The sequence below is a fragment of the Onychostoma macrolepis genome, chromosome 18 (genome assembly GCF_012432095.1).
Source record: "Onychostoma macrolepis isolate SWU-2019 chromosome 18, ASM1243209v1, whole genome shotgun sequence".
Lineage (NCBI taxonomy): Eukaryota > Metazoa > Chordata > Actinopteri > Cypriniformes > Cyprinidae > Onychostoma > Onychostoma macrolepis.
In genome coordinates this window covers 958,698-979,038 of record NC_081172.1, presented here as the reverse complement: position 1 = coordinate 979,038, position 20,341 = coordinate 958,698, and the positions used below count along the sequence as shown (strand labels likewise).

General features: G+C 37.9%; 3 protein-coding genes across 3 annotated transcripts in view; 1 reads left to right on the top strand and 2 right to left on the bottom strand.

Moving 5' to 3' along the window:
* Positions 1-1,380: 1,380 nt before the first annotated feature.
* On the bottom strand, positions 1,381-2,683 carry c18h15orf48 (chromosome 18 C15orf48 homolog). Its single transcript, XM_058752168.1, has 5 exons — positions 2,620-2,683; positions 2,437-2,503; positions 2,254-2,342; positions 1,943-2,003; positions 1,381-1,650 (listed from the first exon to the last, which is right to left on the bottom strand). Exons 2-5 carry the CDS (start codon positions 2,476-2,478, stop codon positions 1,582-1,584), a joined length of 261 nt encoding a protein of 86 aa, XP_058608151.1. The 5' UTR covers positions 2,479-2,503; positions 2,620-2,683; the 3' UTR covers positions 1,381-1,581.
* A 2,857-nt stretch (positions 2,684-5,540) lies between these two features.
* On the bottom strand, positions 5,541-17,330 carry afg2b (AFG2 AAA ATPase homolog B). The gene is made up of 9 exons (XM_058752182.1): positions 17,193-17,330; positions 14,719-15,789; positions 13,067-13,249; positions 12,833-12,991; positions 11,154-11,363; positions 8,256-8,486; positions 6,879-7,013; positions 5,759-5,884; positions 5,541-5,681 (listed from the first exon to the last, which is right to left on the bottom strand). The coding sequence occupies exons 2-9, from the start codon at positions 15,778-15,780 to the stop codon at positions 5,541-5,543; spliced, it is 2,247 nt and encodes a 748-aa protein (XP_058608165.1). The 5' UTR covers positions 15,781-15,789; positions 17,193-17,330.
* Positions 17,331-19,168: 1,838 nt separating this feature from the next.
* The window catches only part of LOC131524561 (NAD(P) transhydrogenase, mitochondrial-like), a 32,627-nt gene continuing 31,454 nt past the window's right edge, over positions 19,169-20,341 (top strand). The window contains exon 1 of the mRNA XM_058751752.1: positions 19,169-19,407. Coding sequence (XP_058607735.1) covers positions 19,305-19,407 — 103 coding nt within the window. The 5' untranslated portion in view covers positions 19,169-19,304. The remainder of the gene's footprint in view (positions 19,408-20,341) is intronic.

The window sequence follows — 20,341 nt, the reverse complement described above, 5'->3', positions numbered from 1 at the left end:
GAGGAGTGTGTTTCTTCATCAGGTTTGTAGAAATGTGTCTCTGCATCAGTGTCTCAGCAATGGATGCTCTGCAGTGAATGGGTGCCGTCAGAATGAGAGCTGATAAAAACATCACAATAATCCACAGCACTCCAGTCCATCAGTTAACATCTGGAGAAGACAAAAGCTGAAACATCCAGCATTAAGTCATTTTTAACTAAAATACGAGTTCATAATCCATAATAATGCTTCCTCCAGTGATAAAGTGCATCTGCTGTCGTCTCTCACATCAAAATCCAGCCACATATTTGTTTAGAGCTGTTTTGTCTTGTAAACGCTGCTTGATCTGCAGATTTCTCTCCTGATTCAGACCAGAACACTTTTTCACTGGATAGTGTTATTATGGATTATGAACTCTATGGTATTTTAGTTCGAAACATCTTAATGCTGGATGTGTCTCAGCTTTTGTCTTCTCCAGATGTTAACTGATGGACTGGAGTGCTGTGGATGTTTTTATCAGACTCTCATTCTGACGGCACCCATTCACTGCAGAGCATCCATTGCTGAGACACTGATGCAGAGACACATTTCTACAAACCTGATGAAGAAACACACTCATCCTAATTTTGGATGGCGTGAGGTGCAGATTTTAATTTTTGGATGAACTAATCATTAATATCACATTTAAAATGTGACTAGTTTTAAAAACTTTTGAAGAGGAGCTAAAGAGTGATGAAATACAGCAGATTAAACTCTTTCTCTTGTACATTCATCTTCATGCTACAGTTATGGACGCGTGACGGTTAGTCGTTTGCTGTCAGTCTCCAATTGTTTAGTTCTGCTTGTTGGTTCAGAGCTTTTTTTTCAAACACTTCCTGATCACGTGACGGGCGACATCAGCACAAAACACTGAGTCACGTACACACACACACACACAGGACGTGACGGACAAGTCCTAACCAGTAAAAAACAGCCTTACACATGTGGCTGGAGAATGTGGGCTGATGGGAATGTTCATGATGATGCAGTAGATTTCATGAGGGTGTGTTGTGTTTCTAACACAATACGTTCACAAAACACACACACACACACAGAATCTGAAGCTCATCAGCATCTGTGACGATCTGTGCTCTGAATGAAGGTCAGAGATCAACGATTGTTTTTCAAAGTTGAATGGAACAAACATGAAGACGAGCAGGAAGCGCCGAGTCGTTTGAGACCTCAGCAGCACTTCCTCTTCAGTTAGATTACATATAATGACTCGATGGACTGTCAGCAGGTTTGATTTATACTCTTGTTTTTCTGGCTGAAGGAAATGAGACGAGCGTCACCGGGCAGATTAATAGCTAATCCACTTGAGAGGAATTCATCTGCAAAAAAGATATTCAATGAGACTTACACTTTCTTTCTTTTAGACAGATGTATAATTCATATCATTAATTTATTTTACATCCAGTACACAGGTGATTTTTCACAGTTAAAGGCACAGTGCATGTTTAAAGTACAATCCAGTGCATGCAAACACTCCGTCAACATAGATAACCGAACCTTCATCCTGATTAAATTAACATGGACATTTAGAAGAGAGAGAGACGGAGGAGATCATTTGGTCAGTTTCTTCACCAGCTCCAGCTCCTCCACTGGTTTCCACTGCTGGTTAATGGTCATGAGCTGAACGGAGACAGAAACAACCTGTTAATGTTCCTCTGGAGCTTTATTTGAGCTTCTATACGGAACTAAACATACTTTAAATGTTTAAAGTCAATATGAAATTCACAGCTCGTGTTCAGAGCATCTCCTCGTGTCTCAAATGTCATGTATTTATACATATCAGATGTTATTGCTGTTTACGATCTACATTTATGCAGCCTAAACAATGAATAAATACATATTTGACTGCTGGTTAACATTATCATAACTGTTAGTCCTGTGAAACACATTATGAATAAAGAGCGTTTATTACCTTCTGTGGTTTTGATGGATCTAATGTCTCCCATGGCTCTGGGTTTCTGGTCTTGTTTAAACTATAAAAGTCAAGAAATTGTATCACTGCACAGCTTTGGTAATATTATATGTTAAATATTAACTTTTCAATTACATATCAGACTTGCTCAGACAGTTTCATTTCATGTGTTAAATTTAAAACTTTCATTTTCTCAACAATAACTAAGCTCAGTAATTATAATAAATAAATAATAACAATAATGATTATTATTAACCCTAAATATAACTTCAATCGTATTATTAAACTCATAATAAAGATAAGTTTCTCACATGACATCCGGTTTGGTCAGTAAGAAATAAATTGAAGTTGCTGTTGCTCCAAGTGCAGCACATCCAACAAACCCAATCAAAGGAATTAACTGGAAAAATTAAAATAAATACAAAATTAAACAGGGATAGTAAAATAGTTATCCACAGCAGCTGATGATGATGCTGATGATTAGTCTTCCTCACCTCCTTCCTTTTCTTGAGCATTTGTAGAAATCCTCCAAACATCTTTCACCTGTTACAATGAGGTTTCCTAAAAAAAAATTATAATAATAAGATACAAAATGATTCCATTGAGAATGTTCCAGTGAGACACAGTTTGAGAGTCACAGAAATAAAACATGAGTAAAAGAGAGATGATGAACAGACCTAATGAAGTTGCGCTGTAGATGAAGCATCATTCTGACTGTGTCGCTCTTATAACGCAAAGGAGACGAGTTTATTGGCACGTACACACACACACACACACACACACACACACACACCATCACGCGATTCACCTTAAAAGTATGAGCGCATCTGTGCTTTTGGCGCCATCAGCTGGACTCAACCACAATCTGACACACCAATTAAAACACTACACATTCTTATATTGATTTGGTCTATATACACAATACATGATATACACACTATAATAACGAGTACATTATCGAATATCCAAGCAAACGCTACATTTAATCGTAGACGCGCGTCTAGTTCCACATCAATGACTTTCACTGATGTTTCGGTCACAATGTTTCTCTTTAGGTTCAGCTTGAGGAACTTCGCGCCAAAATGAAGTGACAGCTGATGTCATGACGTAAAGCCAAAGGTATTAAACTCCACGTTTTTGTCCTTGGAAAGTATCAGGGCCAGTTGCATAAACATAGCCACTATGTAAAGACTGTGTTTTAAGAACTAGTTTAACCAACCAGATAAACAGTCTTACATTTCATTTTAAATTAGACCACTCTACCTTTTTGTAACTGATTTTAAAAAGTTATGACCAGTCTAGAAGAAAATATATTACATGATAACTTTTTAAGACTAATCTTAGCAGTTTTAGGCAATCGGCCCTAATAGCTTATAGTGGGACTGTGTGTATCATGATGCTGTATGGAAGCCGTTTACGCCACTGAATAAAATAAAAAAAATAAAAAAAAAGTTATTGCGACTTTTTATCTCACAATTCTGACTTTTTTCACAGAATTGAGATATAAACGTGCAATTGCGAGTTATAAAGTCAGAATTGCGTGGTATAAACTCGCAAGTTAAAAAGTCAATTCTGAGATATAAAGTCAGAATTCTGAGATATAAAGTCAGAATTGCGTGATATACTCACAACTGACTTTTTTTTATATCTTGCAATTCTGACTTTTTTTGTGAGATATAAACTTTTTATCTCACAATTCTGACTTTTTTTTCCTCAGAATTGCGTGATATAAGTCCAGTTGTGAGGGGGGGGGGGGGGAAGACTGATATGTTCTCAGAATTATAAACTCGTAATTCTGAGAAAAAATGTTCTGACTTTATTTCTCAGAATAGCGACTTTGTCTCGAAATTGCGAGTTTATATCACGCAATTCTGACTTTATTTCTCAGAATTCTGACTTTATATCTCAGAATTATGACTTTTTAACTCGCAATTGCGAGTTTATATCTAAAAAAGTCACAATAACCTTTTTTATTTTTTATTCAGTGGCGGAAACGGGCTTCCATAATGCTGTATTATTCTGCTTGTTAAAAATGTATTATGCAGTAGAACTTACATAGTCCCTCTCGAGTGGAAACCATGTCCAAAACCGCTAGTATTTAAAAAAACAACAACATATATATATATATATATATATATATATATATATATATATATATATATATATATATAATTAAACAATGCCTTGTCAGAGCTGATATATGGTCAGACACTATATGTGTCATTATATTAACACAAAAATCTAGCTCAAGAGGTTTTCGTTTTTGTCCGTCAGTCCTCATCATCGCATTACGTTTTCATCAATTTACAGGTTATAAAGTTCATTTGGAGCTATGTGTATTTTTTTGTCATTTGTACATCTCATGTCATAAAAAATATTACCTGAGAAGTTCAAGTAAACACGCTAGAAATCCGCGCTCATTCAATGACGTGTATTTGTTTTAGGATAACTATCTAGAATGAACGTTTAAGTTTACACACGGTTTGAGATGCGCGCGAAAGTTGTGTTCGTTACTTCAGCAACAGCCTGGACTAAATTTGTGGGCGTTTTCAAATTGGTGGGTGTTTCTAAATCATTTTATGAAAATGTTGCCATTTTCCTGACCCCACCCCTACAACACGTCACTCTGACGCGAAATCAGGTAACACGGTCGAAAACAACCCTGCGTTATGGCTCCGCCCACTGATCCGAAAACTCCCATTACTGTTCATCAGTGCTTGGATGAAGAAGCGCGAATTTTCAAAAAGGCGGGAGTTTCTGTTTTTGACGGTTGGTCTGAGGAGAATCTTCAGCGGTTTATATCGAACTGTGAGCTTCATTTCAGAAATGTAAACGACACAAAAACCTTCAATTTTGAATTTTACTCAGGTATTTCACGGTTCTGTTTACAAACCAAATGATTACACTCGCTATCTTTCGATTTTATTTTGTCATTAACTCCTTGTGGTAAATGTAATCGGCTACTAATCGGCATTTAACTGCGATCTTGTTGGTTGAAAACATTTTCTAATACTAATTCTGAGACCCAGAAATGATATATTAGTCCTCTAACGTTATATGTGATAGTATTTTAGTACTTACCTCTATATAGACTAGCGGTCAATTTCTGTGATATTGTTTCAAATTGTAAAACGAATATTGTGGCTTAAAAAAAAAAAAAAAAAAGATTATGCACTAAATATTATTATTTCAACACTATACTAATGCAGTGTCACTTTCTAAAGTTATGTATTATAATAAGCAAAAGCCATTTGTAGTGCAATTTCGGTATTATTAAAGTACTGTTGAATAAATTTCCAATTAGGTCCAGTTAATTTCTTCAGTTTTTGTACACATCATATATTGTTCCTCAGTAGCTTTTAAGAGAACAGGGCTTTACAAACCCTTAGAAAAGCCAAAGTCAACAGAGGCAGGTAAAAATGCTAATTTTGGACCAGGAATGAGGTTTTGAGTTTAGAATGTTGTAGTATGTTTTTCTCATTGCATATCCTTTAATACTTACACAACTGATATTTTTGTGCTTCACTTTTTACTTGCAGAAAGTATGTGAAACAAGACATCTGTACACAAATTATAAAAACATTTATTGTATATATTTTTAATAGAGAATCGAGTGAAAGTGTTGCTGAAGTTGTTCGGGACTCAGTGATGGACTCAAACTCTGAAGCGCCTTGAGAAAATACTTCTGCTTCACGCAGGACACCTCGAACCCATCCTCACGCAGAGCCAGAAGAGCCGCCTGAGACATAAAGAAGAGTCCAGCTTTACAGAACTGAAGGAAATGAAGGAATGCCGAAAGGTGAGTGTGCGCTTTACCTCTTTGCACAGGTTTTCTAGATCAGCTCCAGAGAAGAGCTCCGTCTGAGCAGCCAGATCCTGCAGACACACGTCCGGATGCAGCGGGACACTTTCAGTGCAGACGTGCAGCACGGCCAGACGAGCCTGTTTATGAGAACGTATGAGAGAACATCTGCTGCACTCAAGCACACGATGCCATTTAAAGGGATAGTTCACCCAAAAATTAAAATTCTGTCATTAATTACTCACCCTCGTGTCGTTCCAAACCCGTAAGACCTTCGTTCATCTTCAGAACACAAATTAAGATATTTCTTATGAATTCCGAGAGCTCTCTGACCCTCAGCAAGGATCCTAACACGGTCAAGGTCCAGAAACGTAGTAAGGACATGGTTAAAATAATCCATGTGACATCAATGGTTCAACCATAATTTTATGAAGCTACGAGAATACTTCTTGTGCGCAAAGAAAACAAAAATAACGACTTTATTCAACAATTCATCTCCTCCGCATCACTTTTCACGTTCAACACCAGCGGAAGCCACTAAAAACAACAAAATATGTTAGGGTTGGGTAAAAAAAAAATAACGATTTCTCGATTTTAAAAGATTCTCATTTTTATGAACCAATATTGATTCTTAAATCCCAATCGATTCTGTTTTCAGTTGATGAATGAACAGTAGGCTACATATCAATAAATCACAATAGTCTATGGGAAGGTCAGAGAGCTCTCGGAATTCATCAAAAATATCTTAATTTGTGTTAAGCTAATTGATCTGACTCCCTTTTCACAATCCAGTGTGAACCTGTTTATTTTCATGCACATTACATTATTTTGATGCATGCTCTGCAGTTAAGCTACTTGATCTGCCTCTATTCCAGTATGCAACACCCACTTTTCACAAAATAATCAACAACTAACAAATAAAATGAAGTCCCTGCCCTACATTTTTTTTTTTCTTGTCCATAGCATTTCACTCACTAATACATCACAATACAGTAGAAAGGTTTGTCGCAACTTCGGTTTCATGCTGACTTTAAATCAGTGAAACAGGTCTGGCTTGTTTTTGTGTGAGATGGACTGGGCAGGGTTTGGAAAGAGACGATTAGACCTCATCTGATGTTAGGACCATCTGCTCACCTCACGGTCAGGAGGTGGAACATATATGATCTGGTCGAGTCGTCCGGGTCTGAGCAGAGCACTGTCCAGAACCTCTGGTCTATTAGTGGCAGCCACGATCAAAACATCCTTATTACACACTTCCTGGAGCTCCATCTGAAATGTAGGTCCCACACAGATACAGTAAAAAACGACTCTAGCATTACAGCTCATGAGATTAAAAGAAAAAATGCAAAAGCCTCTAAGTGCCATTTGAAATTTTATCAGGCTGTAGGTTTAGTAATTTCACTTTAATGGCAATGAATAGGTTCTTTTGTAACGTTATAAATATCTTTATATTATCACTTTTGATCAATTTACTGCATCTTTGCTAAATAAAAGTATTAATTTCTATAATTTTAAATTTACATTACAATTACATTTAGTATACTCCTTTATCCAAAGCAACTTACAAATGAGGACAACAGAAGCAATCAAAACCAACAAAAGAGCAATTTTTCTGTTATTCAAAGTGTCAAAATATCATGTGGTGCGACCGTCCGGCCATAACTGTTGTTTTGGAAACATCTTTGAAATTACCCTAAATTTATTCAGATTAATTTTCTGCACTATTTGGCATGATTTCCAAAGTGTTCTGTAATCCTGTATTAAATTGCAAAGCATGTGTATTTATATTTTCATCATTAATATGCAAACAAACTTTGTCCGATGATTTCCATTTTATGACATATCATGTGGTGCGACCAAAAACTACCATTTTGGGACTTTTATGTTGAAATCCAACGATAGGACTTTGCATCATATACCAATTTGTCAAGGACCCATAGAAGCATCCAGCAGGACTGTAACTCTCTTTCAAATTTGGAAAAAATAAATAAAATTTTATAATTTAATAATAAATATATAATGATTTAAATATACTGACTCCCAAGTTTTTGAATGGTATAGCGTATAATGTTACAAAAGCTTTTTATTTCAGATAAATGCTGATCTTTGGATCTTTCTATTCATCAAATAATCCTGAAAAAAATGTTCTCAGCTGTTTTAAATATTGATAATAATAATAATAATAATAATAAATGGTTCTTGAACAGCAAATCAGCATATTGTTCCATACTCTTTGGATAAAAGCGTCTGCTAAATGACTAAATGTAAATATTAGAATGATTTCTGAAGGATCATGTGACACTGAAGACTGAAGCATTGTCATCACAGGAATAAATTACATTTTAAAATATATTCGAATAGAAAGCAGTTATTTTAAATTGTAAACATTTCACAATATTACAGCTTTTGCTGTATTTTGGATCAAAAAAATGCAGGCTTGGTGAGCAGAAGAGAATTATATTAAAAACATTGACTGGTAGTGTATGATCCAGACAGAAGTTTCTCAGTGACCTGCTGTAGTCTGGTCTCCTCCTGCTCTCCTCCTTCTAACTGAGCGATCTTTCTCCCGGTGCTGCGTCTCTCCACAGTTCGGATTCCCACCCCGTCCAGCTCGGTCAGCAGAACCGACAGAACCTGCGACTGAACGCTGTGAGAGGAACCGTCCGCTCGAGAGCCCACCATACTGTCGATCTCATCCAGGAACACGATGGAGGGAGAACACGCTCGCGCTTGAGCGAACAACTGACACACAGAGAGACAGAGAGATGGATCTTAGTTGTCTGAAGGTTTGAGGTTCTAAAGCTGCTGGGATGCACACTCGTCAGACTGTACGAATGTGATGATCATGTCACACTGTGGGATCTCAGTTGTCATTAATGTCAGACTGTACGACAGTCAAGACATGATAAAATCAGGTGTGAGAGTAGAGCGCCATCTGCTGTTAAAATATAAGCTCAGAATCAATTCCAGAGAGAATCACCATGCATCCGGAAGATCTCAGAATCGATTCTGCATTGATTTCAGGCCACTGCACACCGAGTCTGAAATCTTCGTCCGAAATTTTCGCACGTTAAAAAATAAATACAACCTCACGTTGTGTCAATCACATTGACGAATGCGAAAAAAACGGAAAAACGCATGCGAAAATTTCGGACTCAGTGTGCAATGGCCTTGAGTCGGAAATTTTCGTCCGAAATTTTCGCACGTTAAAAAATAAATATGACCTCACGTTATGTCAATCACATTTACACACTGCCTCTGAAACTTTCTTCCGTCATAAAAATTCGGATCAGGTTCGATTTTCTGCATTTTGCATCTGTAGCATGCATTTTGATAGGAAAGGATGACGAATACGAAAAAATTGAAAAACGCATGTAAAAAATTTCGGACTCAGTGTGCAATGTTTATTGTTGCAGATTTAAAGCCCTTAAAGGGCTTTTCACACTGAACGCGAAAATTCGGCGCGATAACGCTTTTGAATCGAAACAATAGATCCCTATGGAGCTAATCACACCAGGCACGATCATTCGCGGCGCGAAAAATCACAGATTATTTTTTTCGACCTGTGTGTCGATTTTCCTCCGCCCGCGAGGAAACGGGCCGTCCAATCAGATTTGAGCTAAGATCAAGTGCCTGGAGCAGCTGCTGTTGCACTAAAAGGGTGAGAGTGGTGGCGCTGTTTTGAAAACCAGTGTAAACAAACACAGAAGAAGAGCATTCTGAGAGAGAAGAGAGTGGATGGAACTTATTTATTCTCACATGTTCTTAATATAATTTCTATTAATTCTCCACTGAATTATGTGATCTGGACTGTCCGTTTTCTCCCACGTGCACAAATGTTATGAGTCGGAGCGCGTTTACTCTCTAATTCTAGATCTTCCGTATTAAAAGAAATCGAGTGAAACATTTTTCTACACATGAAATATGAAAGCAAACAGACATGATTATGACACTATATTTTCTGTATGTGTTTTGTAGGCAGCTCATTTTTATAACAATAAAGGATGTTTATGACTATAAGCTGTGTGGCGTTATTAAACATACAAAGAGTGCATGTCTGCCTATTATAGAATCAAAATCAACTATAGATCACAATCAGAAGTTATTACAAGCACTCGATGATGGTGGGTTTTAAGCAAAAACATTAATAATCATATACATTTTCAAATGTGGCTCGATGCTAATTGTACTTCTATTTATATTTCAAGATGTTTTCTTGTAAAGCATTATAGAACCAAACTTTATTTAGCTATATTAATTTAATGCTATATATTGAGCAGCAGACGATGATAAAGCCATATATGAAATACATATCTGAGGAAAAATGCATTGTCGGTCGGCGCCACCTAGTGTGCAAGCGTACACACCCACATGAAAACAAAGGCACAACCGGTGTTTATCAGAGCAAAGGCAAAATATCATAAGAATTCCGTGAATGCTGGAGTTAGAAGAAATCTCTAGCATTAATTCTGATCACGGCTTGTCTTGAAGCACTGTGTGCCAAATCTTGACACTGGTTGAATTTTGGGCTAAGCTGGGCTTAAATGATAGAGTAGAGTTGTTTTAGGATAAGTGCTCACTAAATAACATATGGCTGTCATGCAATTAAAATTTTCAATCTAATTGATTATTTAATGTGCCGATTAATTAATCACACATCAATTTTGGCTAAGAAATCACCCCCAAAAGATCATTTTAAGTCATTATTACTATTGAAGTTAAAAGTTAAATAGAAATTACAAAAAAAGTAGCTTTAGAAATAAATATTTTGATTCAACATTGCATAAATAATCATAAAGAAAGTACACTAAAAGCATTATTAGGTGGCAGCACGTCACTTTCTTAATGAGTCATACATTCAACCGATTCATTCATAAATGTAGCAAGTGACTTTCTTTATGAATGAATCACTGACTCACTCAATTCATTCAAAACCGTGGATTTATTCAGTTACGAATCACTGCCGTGTGTTGATCAGAGCTGCTGTGAGATTGCATCTATTTTTCAATTGCAAAATTGAGCAAAACATAATATTAAGTGTAAAATGTAACACAATATGATCTTGTTTATTGAACTGATGTATAAAATCGATATCACATTTGCAGTCGTGCAGATATTGAGGAAAAACGGCACTCCTGCTGGTGTGATATTGCTAAACTGCATCATATGATGTAACATAAGAGTCATTTTTGTCCTCATATCTTGAATTTTAGGCTCATATAATTGCATAGACTCCATCATGCAGTCAGTCGTCCTGCATCATGTTTATCAGACACGGGACGTGCATTAAATGCCATAATAATTTTAACATTATTTTTTGCATAATCAATAGCACCAAATTAACATGTTAAATCAACAGAAGCACTGAATCCGAGGATGTCAGTTCGGGTGAAGTGCGTGATGTCAGACCTGCGCCAGTGTTTTCTCAGAGTCTCCCACATAAGGAGAGAAGAGCTCGGCGCCGCTGAGGGAGAGGAAGGTGCAGTGTGATGAAGATGCTGCTGCTTTCACAAGCGTGGTCTTGGCGCAGCCGGGCGGGCCGTACAGCAGAACTCCTCTGGGCCGAGAAACACCCAACCGCACGAACGCCTCTGGAAACCTCATGGGCCACTCGATACTCTGAACACAAACGTCAGACAGTAAGCGTTTCGTCATTAAACAGTCATGCAAAGTCATGCAAATCGGCCTGAACTAAGGTTGCCAGCATGGCTTGACATTAACTTTTCTGCTCAGCAGCCACTGTGACTTAAAGGGATAGTTCACCCAAAAATTTGATGTTTATCTGCTTACCCCCAGGATATCCAAGATGTAGGTGACTTTGTTTCTTCAGTAGAACACAAATTAAGATTTTTAACTCAAACCATTGCAGTCTGTCAGTCATATAATGCCAGTCAATGGGACTCACGGCTTTGAGACAAAACCAAATTAAACCCTGCGTCTCATGACGATACATTGAGGTCTAAAGACACGAAACGATCGGTCTGTGCAAGAAACTGAACAGTATTTATATCGTTTTTTAAGCACGTTCACAACATCCGGCACGTGCCGCGTCTGCCATTATATGACTGACAGACTGCAACGGTTTGAGTTAAAAATCTTCGTTTGTGTTCTACTGAAGAAACAAAGTCACCTACATCTTGGATGTCTTGGGGGTAAGCAGATAAACATCAAATTTTCATTTTTGGGTGAACTATCCCTTTAAGTTACTGCATACTAAAATTAATTTAAATTGATTTCCAGGTCATTTTTTCCTATTTAAAGGACATTTTCCCCTAACCGTATTAAATGCATGCATCATCTTTTATATCAAATTCTTCGTTTATTAATAATTTCACTTAATATGATAAGACACTATAGGGCTGTTATCAATCAAATGAAATCTTTCCACTGCAGAAGAAACAGAAACAGCTGAAGTGGCATTTAGATGCATTTACAGTTTAATGAAGCTGAAATGTAGCATGAATGCATTTGAAGACTTCAGATGCAAAAGCTTCTAAGTGCCATCTGAAATTTTCTTCTAAAATGAGCAATTTTATCAGGCTCCTATATTTATGTTCAGTTCTTTTACTTTAATTGCATAGAAAAGGACCTATACATTGCCATCAGAGTAAAATTACTGAACCTAAACATAGGATCTTGATAAAAATGCTCATTTCAGATGAAAATTTCAGATCGCACTTAGAAACTTTTGATTTAAATCTTTTTTAAATATACAAATATGAAATCTTGGGAAATATGCAAAGATAAGCTACTTTTAAATATGAAAGTAAACCGCCAGTAGGTGGCAGCAAGTCTTAACGAGTGAGTCGTTGAGGCATTCATTCAAAGATTCGTTCAGACGGCTGATTCACTCGAATAAAGCAAGTGCCTGTCTTTATGAATGGACCACTGAATCATTGACTCAAATCAGTAATTAAAAAACACAGAATAATTAAGTAACGAAACACCGCTGTGTCACTCAGAGATGCGTGACTGTTCTGCTGTGATCTTTGGAACTATTTTCGTTAACCAAATCGAGCGAAAGCAGTCAACATTGTACTAAAATGTATATTAACTACTCGTCTGAACTCTTGCAATATCTGCAAAACCTGTTTAAGTTTGAGTTTGACGTGGTCTAGTCCTCCGATCTGCTCCCAGCTGATGGGTTTGAAGTCAGTCGCTCCTATACTGCTCCTCAAACACGACGGCTGCACGATCCGCAGCGCCTGCATGAAGTGCTGCATCGACACCGGCTCACCCGCTTCCCCCTGAACAACATCAACAACGTCAACATCAACCATAGAGAAAACAAGACTTCTGCTGTTAGAATGGAAGCTCTGTACCTGCGACTGTCGCATGGCCTGCAGCGCTGCTTCTCTACTGAGCGCGCTCAGATCCGCCCCGACGTATCCACAGGTCACTTCAGCGACAGCATTCAGATCCACTTCAGAGGAGAGCGGCATCTCTCGACACACATGCTTCAGAATACTGCGCCTCTGAAGCAGCGAGGGAACGCCGACGATCACCTGCAGGACACGCCAGATCCATAAAACACCGCAACCAAGATTCAAAACAGCTGCTCATTTAGATACAGGTAGCTGCCTAGAAATGCCTTCGAACAGAGACCTTTCAGTTTCAGTCAGGAGCATTTCTAGCCATCATATTTGTGTCCCTGCAGCACAGAAGCAGTCATAAGCAGCAGGTATATTTGTAGCAATAGCCAACAATACATTGTATGGGTCAAAATTATTGATTTTACGTTTATGCCAAAAATCATTAGGATATTAATTAAAGATCATGGTCCATGAAGATATTTAGTAAATTTCCTACCGTAAATATATCAAAACTTCATTTTTGATTAGTAATATGCATTGCTAAGAACTTCATTTGGACAACTTTAAAGGTGATTTTCTCAATATTTAGATTTTTTTGCTCCCTCAGATTCCAGATTTACAAATAGTTGTATCTCAGACAAATATTGTGCTATCCTAACAAACCATACATTATTTGTTCAGATTTCAGATAATGTATAATTCTCAATTTTATTCAGGTTTTGTGGTCCAGGGTCACATTTTGATCATTTTTTCACACACAAATTTTTACTACTACCCATTATTTTAAATATGCAGATGACAGAGCTATTCTTGCATTGCTAAAAAACAGTGATAATGATTTTTTTTGGACTATCAATGCTCCATAATATATTTTAGCACATGGTGTGATAATTTTCTACACCTTAACATTTCATCAAAGACTAAAGAACTGGTTTTTAGCTCTTCCAAAACTCAGATCCATCCCAGTATTGACATTAACGGAGAGATGGTTGAAAGGGTGGAGCATTTTAGATACCTTGGCATTACTTTGGATGATCATCTCAATTGTAATCAGCATATTTTGGTATCTCATATTTGGTAGTTCTCTGTAAACTTCAGCTATGAATCGAAAAGCACATAAGTGACTCTGGAGCACAAAAGCAGTCATAAGCAGCACAGCTATATTTGTAGCAATAGCCAACAATACATTGGGTCAAAATTATTGATTTTTCTTTTATGTCAAAAATCATTAAGATATTAAGTAAAGATCATGTTCTATGAAGATATTTAGCAAATTTCTTACCAGAAATATATCAAAACTTCATTTTTGATTAGTAATATGCATTGCTAAGAACTTCATTTGAACAACTTTAAAGACAATTTTCGCAATATTTAGATTTTTTTGCACCCTCAGATTCCAGATTTTCAAATAGTTGTATCTCAGACAAATATTGTGCTATCCTAACAAACCATACATCTTATTTATTCAGCTTCCAGATAATGTATAAATCTCAATTTTTGACTGGTTTTGTGGCCCAGGGTCACATATGATCCTAAACCATCCAGATCATCCACTCCATCTGGCCATAGGTATAGATTACCTACGTGTAGGAGGACTAACTATATTAATCGTGCAGCCCTAACCAAAACGCATAAACATCACCTGAATTTCCCAGAATTACCTCTCTGTCGAACCTCCCAGGTCTCCTGAGCGCTGGGTCCAGAGCGTCCGGTTGGTTCGTGGCTCCGATGATAACGAAGCCCTCGTGGTTTCCGATGCCGTCCATCAGCGTCAGCAGCTGAGCGACGAGCCGGTTCTCCGGCGCACCGCTGCTCTCCGTCCGCCTCGGGCACAGAGTATCGATCTCATCGATCAGCAGAACGCACGGACCCTCCTCCGCCGCCTCCCGTGCCTGATCAAACACGCGCCGCAGGTTCTCCTCGCTCTCTCCGGGTCGAGAACCTGTGACTTCCGGGCCGTTTACGGTCACTAACGTGGCCCCGATGTCCCTCGCCATGCACCGCACCAGCAGGGTCTTCCCCACGCCGGGCGGCCCGATCAGAAGCAGTCCTCTTGGGCACAACACTCCCAGCTGACGCAGAGTCTCTGGGTAACGCAGAGGAAACGTGATCATTTCTTTCAGAGAGGCGTAAACCTCCTCTAGGCCGCCCAGAGAAGACACAGACGCCTCCTTACGCCTCTCCAAGTGTTTAACAGTCTGAACAAGGCTGACCTCCACATGGGTTCTTGCTGTAACCAAACCAGCTTTCTGCGAACCCGAGTTCACCGTCTCGACCAGCACACACCTGATCTCCGTTTCCGCACCGGACAGGTCCACCAAATAACCCTGGTGCACATACAGACCCTCGAGCAGCTCGTGAACGCTCGGCTCGGAAACCTTCCGCTTGCGTTCCAGACTCTGCACAAACACCTTCACGCTCACGCTGGAGAGTTTGGGGCAGGTCAGGGGTGTGATGTGCGCCGGTTTAACCGTGAGTCCGGTGAGCGTCTGTGTGCTGAGGTCCGGAGTCACACACTGGGGGCTGATCTGAAGGAATCCCTCTGCGAGGTCGTGCCGAGGCCATGCGGTGCACAGACACGCTCCCCGCTGAACCCGGATCAGAACCGGAGCGCCCAGCCTCAGGCCTAACCTGGACATCAGAGCCGGACCCATCCGACAGCGCTGCGTGTTTAAATCCACAGCGTCCCGCGGAAGAACCTTCAGACCCTCCGTGTTTGTCATCTCAGAGACCTACAGATAAACAGCTCAGTTTGAGAATAATGGAAACCCTAGTGCTGTCAAACGATTAATCGCATCCGAAATAAACGTTTTTGTTTACATAATATATGTATATATATAAATACACACACATACAGTATATATTTTGAAAACATGTACATGTATTTACATGTGAAGAGTTCAGATGCAAAAACCTTGCATTTTTCTCAGGCTCCTATGTTTATGTTCAGTTATTTCACTTTAATGGCAAAGAAAAGAAGCTATTCATTGTCATTAAAGTCACTAAATAGCTAGTTTTAGAAGAAAATTCAGATGGCACTTAAAGGGTTTTTGCATCTGAACTCTTCATTTATGTATTTATATTCATATAATTTATATAAATATATTATTATATAACATTTTTCTTAAATATATACATGCACGAGTGTGTATATATATATATATATATATATATATATATATATAATAAATATACACAGTACACACACATATATTACGTAAAAACAAAAACTTTTATTTTGTATGCGATTCATGTATGCTACAAAGAACTGATGCATTCATAAACAATGAGAGTGACAGGAGACTGATTAAACCTTTTTAAAGTTTTATTTGAACATCTCATACATGTTATTAGATAAACTGTTGTCATTTAAAATCCGAAAATCACTGGTAATATTATTGTTTTTATGTTTATGCAAAAAAAGTCTAAGTTTATTTATTATTTGTTGATTTAAATATAAAACTAGGTGAAACGATTTATGCATCAGTACTTTATTTACATTTCCAGCACATTTTAACAATACGTGATAATACTAATAACCGTGATAAGAAATTTTCATACTGTTACAACTCTGCATTAATAAGAAGAAAATTCAGTGTTTGCTCATCAGATGAGAGAAAACAATTACAAAACCCAATCCTCAATAACTCATATTACACTGTAAACACCAAAAACAATATCAACAAGTAATGTTTTATGTTTAGTTTGCATAAATTAGGCCTACTTAATTTCATATATGACAGCCAGTTGAGTGTAACAGCTGGACATGGCTCAATCAAAAATTATTAAAAATATATAATTATCATAAAATTTCATTTTTGATTGAGCCATGTCCAGCTGTTACACAATTATGCATAACTGTGCATAAACATAATAAACAAAAACAATTATTATTAAAATACTTACATAATGCATGCTATGTTTTATTGTTGCAGTCTAATTATCACTTATGTGTTACTGCATCAAAAATTACAATGAAAAATAGCTACAAATCAGTTTTGTATCAGTTACAGGACACATAAAAAGAAAAAGTGCTGAATGAACTTGAACGTGAGAGAGAGAGCGACAGACTGAGATCAACTATAAACCCTAATATCTTCATTCATATCAAACAGTGCTGTTGTTGTTTTCTTACCTAGACTCCAGCTCATGTGTGAATTACTGCAATCACATCAACATTACAGAACAGCTTCAGAGCACCGTAATGAACACACATCTTCACGTGTTCTCTCAGTCTTCTTCACTGCAGCGTCACATAGAGAAGAGCTCACAGCGACACCTGCTGGACTGGAGGACATGTAAACTTTTAACATTCATTTTCATGATTGCAATAAAAATAATAAAAGATTATTATACAATAATAACAAGATACGATATAATTAAAATGGATATAAATAAATATGAATATAATAAAATACAAACAGTAATAATCACCCTTAATAAAATGAAAATAATTGCAGAATCAACTCCAAAACTGTAATAAACAGTAATAAATTGCTTTAAAAACATCACATGCATTTCTCAGACACAGAGAGCGAGTGAGTAATGATGACTTTCATTGCGAGGTTAATTATTCCTGTATTCACCGTAGAAACAACTTTAAAAATGTTGCCGACTGAGGTAATAAACCTCATCAAGGTAAAAATCAATTAATGATTTATGAAATCATTGAAGTATGAACACCGTGGCGTTTTGAGAATGATGGTTATGAACACCTGTTTGTTTATATTTTAGTAAGTTTATCTTCAGCTTCAGCTAAACTGTGCATAAAAGATGTTACGGAAATTATATCCATTTGCAATGAAGCATGTGATTCACGTGAAACGCTATTTATAGGTGTTTATTGTTTATTGCCTGTAGTGTTCACATAGAGCCATCATTTAAAGGAATAGTTCCCCTACCCTAAAATGGAAATGTGCTCACTCTTTTAGGTCATCTGAGATCAGGATGAGTTTGTTTCTTCATCAGGTTTGTAGAAATGTGTCTCTGCATCAATGTCTCAGCAATGGATGCTCTGCAGTGAATGGGTGCCGTCAGAATGAGAGTCTGATAAAAACATCCACAGCACTCCAGTCCATCAGTTAACATCTGGAGAAGACAAAAGCTGAGACACATCCAGCATTAAGACGTTTATAACTAAAATACCATAGAGTTCATAATCCATAATAACACTAACCAGTGAAAAAGTGTTCTGGTGTGAATCAGGAGAGAAATCTGCAGATCAAGCAGCGTTTACAAGACAAAACAGCTCTAAACAAATATGTGGCTGGATTTTGATGTGAGAGACGACAGCAGATGCACTTTTTCACTGGAGGAAGCGTTATTATGGATTATGAACTCGTATTTTAGTTATAAATGTCTTAATGCTGGATTTGTCTCAGCTTTTGTCTTCTCCAGATGTTAACTGATGGACTGGAGTGCTGTGGATGTTTTTATCAGACTCTCATTCTGACGGCACCCATTCACTCATCTATATCTCGGATTCTCATTTTTGGGTGTACTGTTCCTTTAAGACATTAAGGCATTAAGATCAGAGATGAGATCCAGGTTATGATTGAGGTCAGCAGAAGGAAAAGCGAGTCCTGCACGGTGGATAAAGCACTGTATTTTAACTCAGTGATTGTTTATTGTTTAGAGTCAACACAAAGATTAGTTTATTAGTTTTTTTTCAACTGCTTACACACAAAATCTTTACTTGTCACACAGTTTCTGAAAGCTGACACTCAAATGCAAGAAGCACACGCTGAATCTGCAAAACTATACACTAATTCTCAGCCTTTTCAATTTCATAAAACACTTCTTGCAAAACACAACACACAATTCTCTATGTAACACACAAAAATCTAACAGGGATTAATATTATGGCAAAGGTGTTTGCAAACTTTTTGATATTTTGAATGCAGTGCTTTGTTTTGCAAGAGATGTGAGGCATTTTGCATTTTGTGTGTGCAGTTCTTGGATTTGTGTGTAAAGTTTTGAAAAAAGGGGCAAAGTTTTGAATATGTGTGTAAGCAGTTGAAAAAAAACGGTAATAAATATGATCTAATGCATCTGTGCAGTGTGTGAGTGTGTGTTGGCATGTTTCCCTGTTCTCTCGTCACTGGTCAGTGATCTCGCGTTGCGGTCCGAGAGCGGCAGGTGTCTTCGCCCGGCCGCGCCGCTGCTGGAACATGTGTGTCTGCGTCTGACAGCGAGCGTGTGTGTGTGCTGCTGAGACTGTGTGTTTTGTTCCTCAGACGTCTGAGACATGGCGTGTCTGCTGCGCTGCGTGACCTGCTGCTCTGTGCAGCGGCCGGGGAGAAGATTCTTCCAGACCTTCCCTGTTCTGTATGATCAACAGGCTCATAAAGGTGAGGCGGGCTCCTCAGATCTATAACTCGGTTCATGGGAGGTCAAACTAGAGCAGGAGCTCTCAGAAAGTGTCTTATTTTCAGCTGAAAGTGTCGAGTGATGTAACACATGTGAATGTATCGTTCTGTGGTGGAGATAAGCGAGGTCAGTTAAAGGTGAAATCGAGATGATCTTTCGCTCTCAATGTCCTCGTGAAGTGTCCTTATCATTGCATGTCACTTCCCTTTAGTTTATGTTTGTGCGACTCTGCCACTGGATCTCTGCCAATGAGCTTCTAATAATGTCTGCTGCCTCGATCTGATTGGATGTCGTGATGCCAATTATGGAGAGAAATGTGTTAGCTGATCCGCCCGTGACGCTGAGCAGCGCTGGATGCCGCCTGTCTGTGTGTGCACTCAATGTTTCCACTGTTGCACTGTGAAATAGATGTACTGTAAAACCTGGAAAAGAGCATTGTGGGAGCTACACACTTCACGGAAAACTATGGACGCTTATTTGAACCACAGAATAAAAATGGAACTGCAATGTTTTTCTCAGAATTCAAAGTTTTGTCTCACAATTCTGAGTTTTCATCTTGCAATTCTAAGTTTATTGCAATTCTGAGTTCGTATCTCACAATTCTGAGTTCATATCTCAATTCTGAGTTTGGCTCGCAGTGCTGAGTTCATACTTCACAATTCAGAGTTCATATGTCGCAATTCAGAGTTCATATCTCAATCCTGAGTTCATATCTTGCAATTCTGAGTTTATCGCAATTCTGAGTTTATCGCAATTCTGAGTTTATATTGTGCGATTCTGAGTTCATGTCTCAGTTCTGAGTTCATATCTTGCAATTCGGAGTTTACATCTCGCAATTGAGTTTATCGCAATTCTGAGATCATATCTTGCAATTATGAGTTTATTGCAGTTCTGAGTTCATATCTCAGTTCTGAG